Raw genomic sequence first — 17,190 nt, 5'->3', positions numbered from 1 at the left:
GAATGGCCAATCCCAATCATACGTACGCCTAAATATATACACTCACTCCAGCTATGCTAGACGTAGCTTGGACTCGTACCTACTTTCTCTTACAACACACACTCCAAACACACTAGTATTTTATTGAGAAATACTCAAGGGCACCAAGGCCTCTACCACACTCCAACCTCTTATATTATTAAGGCTAATTAGTAATTTTTTTCTCTGAACTTTGATATGTATTAAATCGTGCTCCTGAATTTTTTTGGCCGTTAAAAATTCTCCTTGAACTATTGAGATTGTTAAATTTAAAGACTTTTGTCTAATTTTTGTAAAATTTTTTTAACATGGATGAAAGTTTATGGGGCATCATTGACATTTAGTACATATCAAAGTTTGAGGGGCATGATTTGGTGGATATCAAAGTCTAGGAAGCATGGTTTAGTACATAAACAACCACTGAAACAATAAAATTGAATGAAATTAGACAAAAGTCCTTAAATTTAACAATCTCAATAGTTCGAGAGAATTTTTAACAACAAAAAAAGTTTAGGGGGCACGATTTACTACATGTCAAAGTTCAAGGAAAAAAATTACTAATTAACCTATTATTAATGCAATTATATATAGATTTATATAATTTAATTTAATAATTTTATATCGTTAACCGATACCTTATTTTTAAGTAGTGATTATTGTTACATTACGATTCGTTAATGATATTCACTAAAAATTTATTTTCTTAAGTTATATGAGATTTAATATTTCATTATATTAATAGTGGTATGATAACAAGTAGAGTGCTAGACATTAATAATATTTTTTAGCAATTCTAATGCGTTAGAGCATATTCAATAGTGATAAGGTGTCAAAAACTTTCACGTTATCTAAAAATGTAATATTTTATTTTAAGCTAATTAGGATTTTACCTGGTTCCTGAACTTTAACATGTACTAAATCATACCCCTGAACTTTTTTAGCCGTTAAAAATTCTTTCTGAACTATTGAGATTATTAAATTTAAGAACTTTTATTTAATTTCATTCAATTTTACTATTTCAGTGAGTGTTTATGTACTAAACCATGCTCCCCAAACTTTGATATCTACCAAATCATGTCTTTCGAACTTTGACATATACTAAATCATGTCTCCTGAACTTTCATCCATGTTAGACTTTTTTTTTACTAAAATTAGACAAAAATCTTTAAATCCAACAATCTTAATAGTTTAGGGACATTTTTAACGACCTTAAAAATTTAAGGAGCATGATCTTATACATGTTAAAGTTCAGAGGTAAAAATTCTAATTAACTTTTATTTTATCTCTTTTTGACATTTTTTTAATGTTCCAATAACAAGTACCTATAAAATTATTGAAATAATATTATATTATTATTTAATATATATTAAATAATTAAAGTTTTTATTTTTATTTTCATCCATTCAAAAATATCGAAAATATATACATCACATGTAGTATTTTTTAAATCATTCCTATTTGGCTATTAGAAATGCTCTTATAGCAATGTTATCTTTTATTAAAAAATTGCATTTATAAAATGTATTTATAATACTATAAAATATTACTATTTATACAATTTAATATTATATCTCACTTATACTTATTTTATTTAATAAAGATTATAAAAAACTTAGAATGTTTAATATTTTAATTTACACATTTATATAAAAAAAATTTAATTATAACTATAACGTATTTTTTTTTTTTAAATTACCATCATAACAAAAATTAGAACAAAAATAGTCTGGAGATGTTGAAAGGGGTTGTAATAGTAAAAGAATAGGATATGTAATTATTAAATATATAAAACAATAAAAATTAAAGAAAAAAAGAAAAAGCAGAGGAAAAGCAAAGAGACAAAGAAGAAACCATTTTCTGACTAACGACGATTCAGAAAGTTTCTTACAGCTCTTTAGAGAGAGAAAGTGAAGAGAAGAGAAGTGAAGGAAGAGAGAGAGACAGTGAGTGAGTGAGCGACTGACCGAAGCTTCCTTCAGATTCAGTTCAATTCTTCTTCATCTTCTTCTTCTTCTTCTTCGTTACTTTCTCTCATTCTTTCTTGCTTTCCATACGGTAAGCTTTCTCCCGCTCACTTCGTTAATTCAATATCTGATTCATGCTTTTCGGAAGCTTTTGTTCTTTTGGAGATCGTTTCGAGATTTTGAAAGTTATGAGGTTTTCGGGGCTTGATTTTCATAGTTGAAATGTAGAAATTGGATAGTGGAAGTGTCCGATCGTTTTGTATTTTCCTTTTCTTGCGCTGTTATTAGCTGGTTAGGATCCGTATGTATTGTATTGTTTATGTAGCCCTATACACATATGTACATTTATATCTATATATGTTTATTCATTTCAAGTGTAGAATAAGTTTATCGCCATATCACCTTCTCACACATGCGTTTTATTGTTTAACTGGTTTGTAGCTGTTCGAATTTCGGTTTGCACTTTCATTTGAAATTTAGAACCATTACTTTTTCAATTTTGGTATTTGATCAACATAGAATTGTGATCACTAGAAGGAAATAAAATAATTAAGGCATTCCTAGACTTTGAACTGTGTGCTTTACTTTCCAAATCTATATCTAAGCCAACTTTTTGTTCTGCAAATGGATTCAACTATTTAAGTGTGATTAGAGATATGTGAGTTGTACAGCGAATAACCTAGTTCTGATTAAGGAATCTTATTGTAGGCTTGTAATCGTTTCACTTAGCAGTTATGATCCTTATGGAGGCACATTATGTGCACTCATTGTTATGACTTCTACTCATTTGGTTTATTGCCAGCAGATGGCATTATTAGAAATTGGGCATTACTTACAAGGTGGAGTAGACAAGGAGCTCCTTAGTTTGTGGTAGTAAGATAATTGTCAAGTATTATAGTAGAAAGTGCCTTAAAATGTATAGATTCTGAAATAGTTTCACTTGCTTTGACTTTCTAGTTCCTTCTGTATTGTAGAGGTCTAGCAAGTATATGGGAAGAATTTTTGTTGACACCAAGGGTCAATCATAATTTTTATTTCATAGGGCAAGGTTTTAATTGTAGATAGATTGAAAACAGCTGCTATAGGATTTTAAGTTATGAAAGGATTTCTTTGCTGCTGATGGTCTGAAAAGTTTATTATAAGTAGTATTGTACAATTATGCTGCTTGATTTGACAAGTTTAATATTTGGATTCATGTGCAGAAATTCATGCATATGACGGAATGTTTAATATTAAGTAGCTGAATGGTGATGCATCATTTGCTAAGGTACCAGTACCTTTGGTGGTTCATTTTGGTGGGATACCTCCATGTAGTCATTCCTTGTTGTAGCTCAATTGAGTCTGGAAGTGGACGCCTAAGGTTGAAAGAATGGTCACTTGACTCTCAGTTACATATAAGTAATGATTCTCAAAACATCTCGACAATTCAAGAACAAATTCCAATTTTGTCATCATCCCTATTAGTAGGTTCAGTTTCATGTGAAGACCTGGTAGGAGTTGGATCATTTAATACCACTTGCTTGCTGAATTCGAACTTCATTTTAAAATCTGATCTCTATGTATATGGTACTGGAAACTTGGAAATACTTCCACATGTTTCCATTGCGTGTCCAATTGAGGGCTGTGTGATTACTTTTAACTTGTCTGGCAATGTGAATATTGGTCAATATGCGAATATTGTTGCTGGTTCTGTAATTTTCTCAGCCGCCAATCTGACCATGGACTATAATTCTTCCATAAATACAACATCTTTGGGTGGATTACCACCTTCGCAAACTAGTGGTACACCAGTGGACTATGTAGGTGCCGGTGGAGGGCATGGTGGTCGCGGTGCTTCTTGCGTGAAAAATAATAAGACAAGTTTCTGGGGTGGTGATGTTTATGCATGGTCTTCATTGGCTGAGCCATGGAGTTATGGGAGTAAGGGTGGTGGGACATCTGTTAGAACTCCATTTGGAGGGAATGGCGGAGGACGTATTAGACTTCTAGTTAAGGATACACTATATATAAATGGGTCTGTTACCGCAGAAGGTGGTTATGGAGGGTCGGCTAGTGGAGGCGGCTCGGGGGGAAGTATATTTGTGCATGCTATAAAGCTGTGAGTAACTTCCCTGTTCATTCTGATGTAATTCTTTTTTGTAGATTACCATTTGTGAAAGTGGTACCATCAAACATTGACCTCCTAACCAATACCATACTGTAGTAACTTCCTATTATTCTAAATATCTTGCTGGGCATCATATGCTTTTTCCTGTAAATTTGCTGGTAATAAACAACACTACTAACATTCCTGTTTCTTATATCTCTTTTTCTCTCACTCACTGCATACAACGATATCCATGCACTTTTTTAATGAATGTGGACCATTATCAGATATAGATAGTGGGAGCATTTTAAATGATTTAATCACGTTATAAGTGCTCATAAGTTCTTGGCATTATGTTCTGTCACATAGGAAGGGAAATGGAACTATAAGTGCAGCTGGTGGGACTGGATGGGGTGGAGGTGGTGGTGGAAGAATATCTCTGGATTGTTACAGCATACAAGAAGATGTTAAAGTTGCAGTGCATGGTTTGTAACAATTACACATTTATATCTGGTAGCTGTGACTTCGATCACTCAGCTGCTAATTATTTGGTTATTATCTGAGTCTCTGCTTGTTTATTAATGGTTACATGCTAACAACCTGGAAAAAATTGCACAAGTATCAAAAAACTTATTGGTTGCTGCAATACTTGTATAGTTGTTTCTTAACTACAATATTTGATGTGTCAAATACGGGTTACTTTAAATCTTTACAGCGACTTGCTATACAACTTAGTAAAGCTCTTAAGATTTTTTTTTTTGAATGCAAGCTCTTAAGGTTATAACACATGGAAATTGTGCACATGTTTTTTAAGGGCCAAAAATCAGGATTTGTTTCTGTGTAGTCAAACCATTTCCACAGGCTGTGTGCCCTGCCACATCTATCTTCTATGTTCCATATCTAAATCTTTTGATTTTTTTTCATCAGGCAAATATATCCAGTTCTTAACTATTAATAAATTTTACATATCCTTTCTGGTCTAGTTTTGGCATGTCTTTTTTTTTTTTTGTAAAAATTTAACAGCACTGCTTCTTTGGTTTTTGCTTGATATGCTTTTTGTTGGCCCAGGTGGTTTGAGTATTGGTTGCCCAGGGAATGCTGGAGCAGCTGGAACCTACTTTAATGCTGATTTACTTAGCCTCAGAGTTGGTAATGACAATATCACAACAGAAACTGAAACCCCTCTGCTCGATTTTCCAACCAGACCATTATGGTCACATGTTTTTGTGGAGAATAATGCTAAAGTGTTGGTTCCACTGCTATGGACCAGAGTTCAGGTTGCCAAATTTAAAAAAATTCATTAGTTTATTTTATGACATGATTAATTTTCGTGTTTGTGTTGTAAAACGAACAAACAAATGGGTCACATAGTATTTCTGGGATGCATGCATAATTGGCTTTGGAATCATCTCTTGTTTCATTTGCTCTAGTCTTTAGGGAGCTTGAAATGAGATTAGTTCTGCCTGTGTTTATATTCTCGTAAGTGCAGAGAGTGAATGAAAGATGAAGCTTATATATTATTATTGTTGCTATTTTTTTGCTTATTTATTTTGCTTTGTCTACTTCGAGTTTTTCCCAGTCCTCCTTTTTATAATTTAGATTTTTATTTTCTCTCTTCTTTTAGTGGCTTTTGAGTTAGAGTGGGTGGACGATGGGTGAAAGTTGTCTATATTATTCTTTTTTTTTTTGAATTAGTCTCCTTTGTACTTTGCTACTCAATAGTACATACCTCATACTCAAATGTACTTTATGATATGCATTCTTAATCTATGAACATAATTTATGGTTTGCGTATTTACTCTTTGATTATGAAGGTGAGAGGCCAAATTGGGTTATATCGCGGAGGCAGTATCATTTTTGGATTGTCGAAATTCCCAATTTCAGAATTTGAGCTTGTTGCGGAAGAACTTTTGATGAGTGATTCCACCATCAAGGCAAGTTGCTGTTGTCCTTCCTGTGTTTCTGTAGTGTCCATTTATATGTATATAAAAGGAAAACTGAAAAGGAAGAGTTTTGAAGAAATCCTAATTTTCAATAGCTTTTGAGTCTCATTGATCTAATCAAAAAGGCATAAGTCCCACAAAAAAGAAAAAAAAGAAGATATCGAAGTAGCTAAATAAATCACGGAAATGAGACTTTTGCCTACTTTAAACTGAATAAATTTGCCCAAAACTGTTGAAAAAGAAACATCATTTGTTTGTTTTATCTAAAATAAAAAAACTAGCCTTCCTCCATGCATAACCATACAGTATTTGAGGACCAGGAAATTATAGCAATTCAATTTTAATGTTTATTTACTATGACTATTTTCTTTTAAGAAGACTTAATAAGTGTAACAGAATTTGATTGGATCTCAAAGAGAAACTAATGCCGTATTTTCATATAATTCCAAGTAATTAAGTAATAAAATGAAGTTCTGTTATATGTTAAGATTTTACTCTTCAATACTAAAGAGTTTTGTGTAACTTTTTGCCTTGATCTAAACATCTCTTTTATATAAACATAGGTTTTTGGTGCATTTAGAGTTGCTGTCAAGATGTTACTCATGTGGAACTCTCAAATTCAAATTGACGGAGGTGGAAACACTGTCGTTACGACCTCAGTCTTTGAAGTCAGAAATTTGGTTGTCCTGAGGGTAGGATTTGAACATCAACTTTACTTTTACTAAGCTTGGTTTTACTTATCATCTTGTTCGTGGAAAATTTAAGAGCTTATTTGGTAAACCATTTGATTCTTTGTTTCTGAATTGTACTTAACTATTTTCTTTGTTAATACAACCTTTTCGTTTCTTTTTGTTCTCCCACAAAAGGAAAAAAAAATATAATTCATTGTCTCTTGCAGCAAAACTCTGTCATTAGTTCAAATGCAAACCTAGGTGTTTATGGTCAAGGGCTGCTGAGGTTGACTGGTCGTGGTGATGCAATCAAAGGCCAGAGACTCTCTCTGTCTCTGTTTTACAACATAACAGTAAGCCATTGGTGTAACTCATATCCGGGTCTTACTTTGACTCTGTATACTTGTTATTTTTCTTTTATTTTGACCAAAAAATAGTAAACCTATAAATTACAATGTACTTAAGTCCATGCAAAAGCTTCTTCTTCTTCTCTGTATCTATCTCATTTCACTAATCTTCTTTTTTATTAATATTTTGAGAAATACAAAGTGAAGAGATCATATATGACCCTCAGCGTCCGGAAACAATTATTATTATTAATTTTACCAAGAGATGATTTGTGGTGCTTTCAATGCTAACTTTCAAAATAAGTATTTTCTTTGATTTCTGTTTTGAATGTGATTGCTTTGCAACTGGTCATGTGACAGGTTGGAGACGGTTCTTTAATTCAAGCTCCATTGGATGATGATGCAAGTAGACTCAAGTGAGTGGGAACCTTAGGTCATAGCTCTCTTTTTTATGAACTCACCTAATTAATTGAAAATCACATGATAAATAATGTCTTCTGAACCTCTTATTGTCAGGATAACAAAACCCCTGTGTGAGAGTCAGACTTGTCCAATGGATTTAATTACTCCACCTGATGATTGCCACGTTAATTATACTCTGTCCTTTTCAATTCAAGTGAGTATTGTCATCTGGTTCTGATTGGTGTGACACAATAAATATTTTTGTTGTGCTATTTTGTGGGTGTCGTAAATGTTTGCATAGAGTTTGTTTATTATCATGCAAGTTTGTAAGTCAGTATTACTCTTGAATATTTCATGGACTGCAGTTTGGCCATACATTAACAACCTACACTTCTCTGATCTCTCTTCTATTTAATCTACAGTAGAACCTCTATATAGGAACAACCTTTATTTTATTATAAAAAAATTGGTCACAAATATAGGCCAATTATAAATCGGAAATATTTACAAACTGTAATAAGTAATATATATTTGAACTCTTGTGTTCAGACAATATACATTTTTGTAGTAATAAGTATATGTACAGTGTCTATTTTGGCTGCTATCACTTTGTATGAGATTAATTGTTTGTTTATATGGTAAAAATTAAAAAACAAATAGAAATGTTTTGGATGACCTTAAGAGGGTAGCACAAAAATAGAAAAAGTTTCATGCCAAAAAGTTTTGAACATGCTTGAAAAATTAGAAATTTTTTAGATTTAACAAGAAGGTGGTAATGCTAGTGAAGTTATTACATACCCGTGAGTTCAAAGATGTGCTAACAACTCTAAAGAGTAAATGAATATGCTGGATTACTTTACATAAATACTTTTTGAATAATAGTTATTAGTAAGTATTTATTGTATTGTTGTTAAAGTTAAAAAAATTGGGTGTTAGGATTCTTTTTTGTACCAATACCTTCAACCTTTTATTTAGAATTAGATTTGCTTGGTCCCAATGTTTTTTTATGCAAAGATTTTACTGTATATATTTCTAGTTCATTTACAGTGTTGTCTAGGCTTGTGAATGAAATCCACTTTTGCAAACTTTATTACTTACTAGTGCTTTGTAGTGATTATGCAAGCTTTTCCTGGCAGTGTTGCATTACATTCTGATTAATGATTTCATCTAGTAGTTTTATGTAATTAATTGCAGTTGTTTTTTAAGCCTTTCTTGTGATTTTAGCTTTTAGGTTTGATTTCATTCTGACTCCCTTGTGTATTATCTATATAATGTAAGTTGTGCATAAAAGCAAATTTTCTTGAAACATTCCTCATGATTTTGACACGTGTTCATATCTTCCTTGTAGCTAATCAAGAATATTGTCACTGCTTACTAGATTTTGGTGTCTAGTTAGAACTTAGAAGTGAACATATCCAGATTATGTGTGGGGTTGAGTAAAATTTTTGGGGCAATATGGAATTATGGGTTTTATAGGTTTGGGGGTTCATTTTTGTGTTTTGTCATGGGGACCTTATCTGTTGTAAGTTCTCTAGATAATACAAAGCCTTGTTCTTATTATTAAAGTAAAAGTTACATGTGTCAGTAGTTTTTTGTAACTATATTAGTATTGATGCTCAAAATAAACAAATAAAAATGTTCTTTGAGCTTTACAGATCTGCCGTGTTGAGGACATTCTTGTCAGTGGCCTTGTCAGGGGAAGTGTCATACACATCCACAGGGCAAGGACTGTAATTATTGGTTCTACTGGTCTGATTACAGCATCCAAGCTAGGTAATAAGAATATAAACCAAACATACAGTAATTGCATGTTTTCAGTTTCTTATTAGAAGGTAACCTTCTTTTTCAGGATGTAGTGAAGGTATTGGAAAGGGAAACTATTCAAATGGAGCTGGAAGCGGGGCCGGGCATGGTGGAAGAGGGGGCTCTGGTTATTACAATGGTAGGATAAGCAATGGCGGCAATAAATATGGCAATGCTGACCTTCCATGTGAATTAGGAAGTGGAGCTGAGGGACCTGACCATTCGTTTAACAATGTTGTTGGTGGGGGAATGATCGGTAATGTTCTCTATACTTCTCACTTGCCCATTCTAGAATCAATGTCATTTATGTTGTAATGTACTTATAATTAAGTGAGAATCGGAAATAAATGAATGTAAACTAATTGAAATTGGTAGGGGATGTGTCAGGCTAAAGTTAGGGAAGCATGTGGATCTAAAAGACAAATCACAAAATCAAATGACTTAGAAACTTAAGAACCATGACAAAGGCCTTATTAGGTTCTTTTGTGAATATGTGCCGGTAATAATCAAAGTAAGAGTCTTGAGTGGCTGCCTATACAAGAGCACTCTCATCAGCTTGTCTTTTCTATCATTCAAAATACATCACCAAAATCTCACTTTCTCTATTTTTTACCTTAAACTTTTGCATTACACCATACATCAACTTCTTTAAAATACATCATCAAAATCCCACTTTTTTTCCAAAATTTAATATATTTTATTCATTTCAAATATATAATATTAATGTATATACATATCCACATTAAAAGGAAATGTTAAAACCTAAAACAATTAATGAAATATGTTTAGAACAATAAATAGTATTCTATAAATGTAGAGCAGAAATAGTAAATTTTAAAGAGGAAAATGAAGGACTTTAGAACATCTTATGTAGTGTTTTTAGTGTGGTTCTTCAAATATTTAAAAAATCTCTATTTTATAGCATTTGATGTGAGTGTTCTAAAATGTTAATCATTTTTATTTGTGTTAATTGATTTATGTTTCTCATGTTGTAGTTATATTCTACTTCATTTTTATTTACTTTTAACTTTTTTTTATTATTTTTTCCTCTCTTTTCTTTTTTTATTTCTTTTTTGATTTTCTTCTTTTCCATCATTCCTTAAGTGCCATAGGTTTGATCCTGTAGAATCTTACTCATTTTCTCATTGAGCGAAAGGTACGAAATAAATCAGATTGATTTTTCTATCAAAAAAAGTACTACTCACCATTCATTAGATAGAGAAGATTACCAAGATTTCGTGATCCGCTGCCGACTTATTCCAATTCAATGAGCATTCTCAATATTCAATATTATTTACACTTTTTTATGCTTTGATTGTACTTTCACATGTCTTGTTTATGTTTTGACTACTTTTTCACATTCCGTATTCATTCATTATATTTCCTAGTTATGGGATCTTTCCAGTGGCCACTCTTGGGGCTTAATATATATGGAGCTTTGAGTGCGGACGGTGAAAGCTTAAGAAAACCTACCAGAAATGTTAATGGTTCCTTGATTGGCGGAGTTGGTGGAGGTTCAGGTGGAACAATCCTCCTTTTTCTTCAAGGGCTTAGACTTGTAGAGAACTCATCTTTGTCTGTTCTTGGAGGCAGTGGTGGTCCTCATGGTGGAGGCGGGGGTGGGGGTGGTAGAGTTCATTTCCACTGGTCCAAGATCGATAATGGGGACAAGTATATTCCTGTCGCGAGTATAAGAGGCTCCATTGGCAATAGGTATGGTTGAAAATTGAGACATATGGCAAAAATAAATGTACTCTTACTGTAGCTGTCAAGTCAGTACAAGTGTTCAAGGGTTTAACTGTCTAAATATTATAAGTAAAAACATAGTAATGGGTCTATTGCCTTTTAGTGCACCTTAAATAATCTTGTTAATCTGTAACTAATATTCACATACTACCATAATGTTTGTTTAGTAATCCTAATTTACTTCGTTTATGAATCATACTAACAGCGGAGGTACTGGGAATAATGGTGGTCTTTATGGTGAAAAGGGCACTATCACGGGAAGAAAATGCCCGAAGGGTCTCTATGGCACTTACTGCAGGGTATGTTTCATATATCTAATAGTACCCAAAAAATGATTTTATTGTTTTTACTTCTGAATCTTTATTGTTACTTGTTTATATGCACACAAGGGCATATATTGTTAATGTTGAACAGGGAGGCAAAACATTTCTTCTTCCCCTTTATACCATTTCTTTATCATCACTAGAAAATTGGAAATTAGGGTAGTACAAGCTCCATGAAGTGGAAAGTAGGGTATCAGAAGGGATTCTTTAAGTTTTAAATTATTTTATTTTAATGTAGAATTAAAGCAATGAAACTCCCTTTTGGTTGTTTTAGTCTACTTGTACAAATCAAGTTGTGCTTTACATAAATCTTATTTAGTTGTTATACAATTATACAGGAATGCCCTATTGGCACATATAAAGATACTGATGGCTCTGATGACAATCTTTGTGTTCCTTGTTCACTTGATCTTCTTCCTAGTCGTGCTGAGTTCATATATACGCGAGGTATCTTTATATAATCACAAATACTTCTATGTAGAATTCTAGGTCTCTTCTCACATAAAATTGCATACTTGTTTCAGGCGGAGTTACTAAGCCATCGTGCCCCTACAAGTGTATATCTGACAAATATAGAATGCCAAATTGCTATACTCCTCTGGAAGAGCTGCTCTATACTTTTGGAGGACCCTGGCCTTTCTCAATTTTGCTATCATGCATTTTGGTGCTTCTGGCTATGTTGTTAAATACTTTAAGGAAAAAGTTTCTTGGTTCAGGTTCTTATAATAGTGCAGGTTCGATTCAACATCACAGTCACCACCATTTCCCATATCTTCTTTCATTATCTGAGGTATGTAAACATATGTAGACTTTTCTCTTTTACAAGCACTTTCTTGTGTCAAGTTTTTGTTAAGTTTTGTTTTCTTCCAGAATTGTGATGGGATGATGTATGTTTTCTTCACATATAACAATCATTACTATTTACTGCATAGGTTCGAGGAACCAAGTCCGAAGAAGCTCAAAGCCATGTTCACAGGATGTACTTTATGGGTCCTAATACTTTTAGAGAACCATGGCATCTTCCCTACTCTCCTCCTAATGCAATCATTGAAATAGTGTAAGCAAATAAATCCTAAAATGGCCAATGGCAACATATAGGATGTTAGTTTGATTTGAACCCTTATGTTTTTATATTCCAATCCAAAGATTTTAAGTAGAAGATTTATTTTTGGTCTTTCTGTGTAAAATAATATTTTTTCTACCATAACAATCATTATGAACTGCTTGTTGTATAAGACACACTTTAGCAGCAAATTTTAGTTAAATGGCATGCCATGCTCTGTGGCCAGTAAGATTTGAAACATAATCATGTTAATATCCTTTTAATTTGTTTTTTTTTGTCCTACATTTATGCTACAATCCTTTTTGGGCAACAGGTATGAAGATGCTTTTAACAGATTTATTGACGAGTTCAATTCTGTTGCTGCTTATGATTGGTGGGAAGGATCAGTTCACAGCATTCTTTCAGTTCTTGCATATCCTTGTGCCTGGTCCTGGAAACAGTGGCGCCGGCGATGTAAAGTACATCGTCTTCAGGAATTTGTTAAATCTGAATATGACCATTCATGTCTCCGCTCTTGTAGATCCCGAGCATTGTACAAAGGAATGAAGGTTGGCTTTTTTTTTTTCTTTTCCTTTTTCTCTTTTTTGCATCATCTACTTGGCTCTTATAACAAACTGACTTATTGCAATTTAGCTTTCCATTTATTTTTTTCACAAGACTTCAATCACCATTTTCTAGATTTGCATTCATATTTTGGAGGCGTCTGTGGCCTCTGAAATCCTTCCTTGTTTAAGTGCCTAGGCCTTCCATTCATGGGCATAAGACAACTTGAACACAAAGAATGCATTTGACACTCATAGAATGTGTTTTGCTCAGTCAAACCATGCTGGTTCTGTTGTATTCAGAAACATTCCTTTATACCCAAGAATGGTAGTTCAAATGGTCAGGCATGTGGTTCACTCCCACAAGGTCTGAGGTTCGAGTCCCTTGTGGGCATTTTAGCAGCTGCTTTTAGTCAACTCTAAATCCAATTTTTAGTACAGATATAGACTGGTGAATTTATTCATTACTGTTTAATTTTAATCATGGAGTGGTAAATATTGTAGGTTGGAGCAACACCAGACCTGATGGTAGCATATATTGATTTTTTTCTTGGAGGTGATGAGAAGCGTGTCGACATGGTACCAATTATACAGAAAAGATTCCCCATGTGCATAATTTTTGGCGGGGATGGAAGCTATATGGCACCTTACAATGTCCATAGTGATGCATTATTGACCAATCTCATCGGGCAGGTCTTTATTATTCCTTTGAGTGAATTTGTTGGATATGATTGGGCTATTATATCTGATGATAAAATATGAAAAATTTTTTCAGCATGTTCCAGCAACCGTGTGGAATCGTTTGGTGGCTGGTCTAAATGGTCAGTTGAGAACAGTGAGGCATGGATCTATTCGTTCTCACCTAATTCTGGTTATTAATTGGATAAATAGCCATGCGAACCCTCAACTTGAGTTTCATGGGGTTAGAATTGAGGTTGGATGGTTTCAAGCAACGGCATCTGGTTATTATCAGCTCGGGATATTGGTTGTAGTTGGTGACTATCCTCTTCACAATATGGACCAGTCTGAAGTATTTGATAGAAGTAATTGTGAAACTCCAAGGTAAATTGGCTCATTCAACTTATTATCTTATATAATATTATCATATAATTTTTAAAGCTATATTAATTAAGAAGTAAAACTTGGAATTCTCAAAACAAACATAATGTGCAGTCAACCATAAACAGGATGGGCATCGATTCATTTGTCCTTCCATTTTATGATTTAGTTGGTGGGAAGTTGGTAATCTGCGTATTTTAGCTTATACGTGTATGATCTGATGATGTGAAATCTATTACATGGGGAAACGACATAAAATGAACATTTACTTTTATTTTTGGTGAAAAGCAATGAAAGAAAACTATGTATAAAGCACAAACTGACGGCAAAAGTCTCTTTTTAACTCAAAAGTCCTTTTTGGAGAAGTTAGGGTCTTAGACTTTGAAAAACTATTTTGTAAATAGAATAATTTTAGGGGTATTTACAGCCAGCTAAAGTGAATATGTAGTTTTATTATATACAATTGATTTTGTTGCATTTAACTACCTATATAAAATTAATTATAATTCTTATACTAAAGTATAGGTAGTTAACTATAACAAAATCAACTACTAAAGTATTTTTGTCTTTAATTTTTTTAATGACACTACATAGAGAAATTAGCTGCAATAATTCCAAATTTACTAATAAGAGATCTGTTTTCTGTTGAGTATCCAAACACTGAAGAACTTTTAATTAAAAAATCATGTTTATATTATAATTATGCAAACAGAGAAATAAGTAAAAGCCTTTCCTTGTCTTATCTTTCTAATAATTTTATTAGTTTATTTTATTAAAAACTATATTGATTAGTTTAAATAACTTTTGACTAAATCTTTCTAATTTATTGTTCCGTATGCAAGGAGTGATGCGGGATCTACAACTTCTAAGCAGTCACAACAAAGCTTGCCATATATAGGTCATGCATTGGCTATTAAAAAGATTACTGGAGGAATAAATGGAGGCCTTATAAACGATGCTACTGTGAGATCATTGGATTTCAGAAGAGACTTCCTCTTTCCACTTTCTCTAATATTGCACAATACAAGACCTGTGGGTCGTCAGGTAACTCAAGGAAATGATTGTGCCGCGCTAATATATGTTGGCCAGTTAAAAGTTTTCCTTCTAATTTTTATTTGATTGGTCTTTCAGGAAACCCTGCAGCTGCTGATCACTGTCATGCTTTTGACAGATCTTTTTGTCACCCTTCTTACATTGCTTCAATTCTATTGGATTTCTCTTGGAGCATTCCTTTCTATCTTACTTGTTCTTCCTTTGTCACTACTTTCTCCATTTCCGGCGGGGTTGAATGCATTGTTCAGTAAGGAACCTAGAAGAGCATCACTTGCTCGTGTCTATGCATTGTGGAATGCCACGTCTCTATCCAATATTGTAAGTTACAAGAAGTTGTGACAACAGCTAGAATTCTTTTTGCTCATTTACTGCACACATGAAGCATATTTTCCTAGTGAAAAACAAAATTTTGTTGAATTCTTTTTGCTCATTTACTGCACATGAGAAATATCTAGTAAAGAAAAAAAAATTGTTGAACAAAGTGTTCAGTGAGAAGCGATATACGGAATTATGGCCCTCCATAGACATTTCATATTTTTCCTTTTATCTCATGTTTGGTAGGGATAAAATTGCATATGACCTGAAACAATTTTGAGGGCATTAGCGGGCAAAGCTAATGCTGCTTTCTCGAGGACAAGTGTGATTAAGAAATTATTTTTACTTGGTCAATTGTGTGCAATTTTTTAGTGTAATGAGTTATATCCTGAAATGATGGAATCACACTTCTGAAACCACAGCTCAGTTTCCCTAACATTTTTTCCTATTCTATGATATCTTTATTTTTTTCCTTATTGCAGAGTGGCTAAAACGATGAAGTTTGTAATGTACCTAGGATAATGTAGAAGTAAAAGTGTTGGCATTAAATTTAAGAATTTTTTTAAGTTTTGGCATAGACTGGAATTGCGCTAGTGTTGAGATTTTGTTGGTTTTAAGTTTGTGATTAATTTAGTGTTTGACCCATGTAGGCAGTTGCATTCATTTATGGTGGTTGTCATTATGGATTTTCCTCTATCCAACTTCCTGATGGAGCAAATACATGGAACACTAGAAGGTGAGCCCTTAAATCTCTTATCTTCCAATCAATCACGAGATTTCGATTTTCTATTTTATTCTTATTATTAACATTAAATAATTTTAATTGAACCTTCCCTCAGGGAGGATGCTAAATGGTGGCTTTTGCCAACAATTCTCTTGTCGTGTAAGACAATACAAGCTCGTTTTGTCGATTGGCACATTGCAAACTTAGAAATTGAAGATTATTCGCTATTCTGCCCTGATCCAGATGCTTTTTGGGCACATGAATCTGGTTCGTGATTAATTGTACGGAACTGATATCTGCATGTGTGTTATTCCATTGGCAGGAAAGAGGCCTTGTCTTCTTCTACTTCGGTACAGGTGAGGCTACTTTTCTGGTGTAAATATAAGTTACATATCTGTACAAAGCTTTGTTTATAGTTGGTGCATTTTTCCTTCACTGTGCCTTGTGACCGTAGTGAAGTGCAAAGAAAGTAGAAATTAGATTAAAGAGGAATTGGAGGAATTAGGAATAGAGTCATTGTTTATTTTTTCAACTAGAGTTCTTTGAACGTCCAAGAATGCTTCTTTTTCTTTTCCCACAATATATGTATTTTATTGCTATCGGTACTCTTTCAAGGGCACCTATAATATAGGTAATCACTCCCACGGGTATCACTCTTTCAAGTAATTTTGTCATATTTTTTATGTCAAAAATAAAATGTATTATGTTATGTTGACAACTTTGTTTAATATACTACCAAAGTTTAATGTCGTTGTTGTGAAAATTATGTACGCAAGTATATGTAGTCACACAAGTAATAAAGTGATAAGTAAGATCGTCTCCACGTGGATTGCAAACAAAATACGATGTAAAACCAACTAATTATAAATTAAAGCAAAAAGAAAAAATTATGATAATGGTTGAGCAATGATTCAAAATTAAAATAACTGTAATTAAACTTGCTAAAAATTAATGCTATTGTTGCTAGAAAATTATTTTCAAGAAATGTAATATGGTAAAAAGTGGCTTGAATAACTAATCTCCCCTAGTTAGGTTTTTCTACTAATTGTTACAGCATCGGTTCAGCATTACTCCAGCATTCTTGTACAAAGATAATAGAAATTTTTCTAAGCTTATGAGAATTTGCCAAAA

General features: G+C 33.1%; 1 protein-coding gene across 1 annotated transcript; it reads left to right on the top strand.

The window, feature by feature from the left end:
• The first annotated feature begins 1,815 nt into the window (after window positions 1–1,815).
• Window positions 1,816–16,808, top strand: LOC115716092 (uncharacterized). Its single transcript, XM_030644805.2, has 23 exons — window positions 1,816–2,073; window positions 3,185–4,080; window positions 4,438–4,553; window positions 5,137–5,345; window positions 5,883–6,002; window positions 6,575–6,703; window positions 6,910–7,035; window positions 7,390–7,445; window positions 7,546–7,645; window positions 9,087–9,204; window positions 9,281–9,490; window positions 10,623–10,947; window positions 11,186–11,279; window positions 11,642–11,750; window positions 11,828–12,093; window positions 12,236–12,360; window positions 12,680–12,914; window positions 13,413–13,601; window positions 13,684–13,970; window positions 14,810–15,011; window positions 15,099–15,338; window positions 15,986–16,071; window positions 16,175–16,808. Exons 2-23 carry the CDS (start codon window positions 3,227–3,229, stop codon window positions 16,332–16,334), a joined length of 4,356 nt encoding a protein of 1,451 aa, XP_030500665.2. The 5' UTR covers window positions 1,816–2,073; window positions 3,185–3,226; the 3' UTR covers window positions 16,335–16,808.
• The last annotated feature ends 382 nt before the right edge of the window (window positions 16,809–17,190 follow it).

The sequence above is a fragment of the Cannabis sativa genome, chromosome 5 (genome assembly GCF_029168945.1).
Source record: "Cannabis sativa cultivar Pink pepper isolate KNU-18-1 chromosome 5, ASM2916894v1, whole genome shotgun sequence".
Taxonomy (NCBI): domain Eukaryota; kingdom Viridiplantae; phylum Streptophyta; class Magnoliopsida; order Rosales; family Cannabaceae; genus Cannabis; species Cannabis sativa.
Note: the sequence above shows the minus strand (reverse complement) of the source record. Positions and strands in the feature narration are given on the sequence as shown.

What these genes read in the sequence shown, in the direction of transcription:
- LOC115716092 (XM_030644805.2), top strand. Translation starts at nt 3,227, where the DNA reads ATGGTGATGCATCATTTGCTAAGGTACCAGTACCTTTGGTGGTTCATT. An exon ending in TGAGTGATTCCACCATCAAG is followed by an intron (nt 6,003 to 6,574) that starts GCAAGTTGCTGT and finishes ATATAAACATAG; the next exon opens with GTTTTTGGTGCATTTAGAGT. An exon ending in AGAGGCTCCATTGGCAATAG is followed by an intron (nt 10,948 to 11,185) that starts GTATGGTTGAAA and finishes TCATACTAACAG; the next exon opens with CGGAGGTACTGGGAATAATG.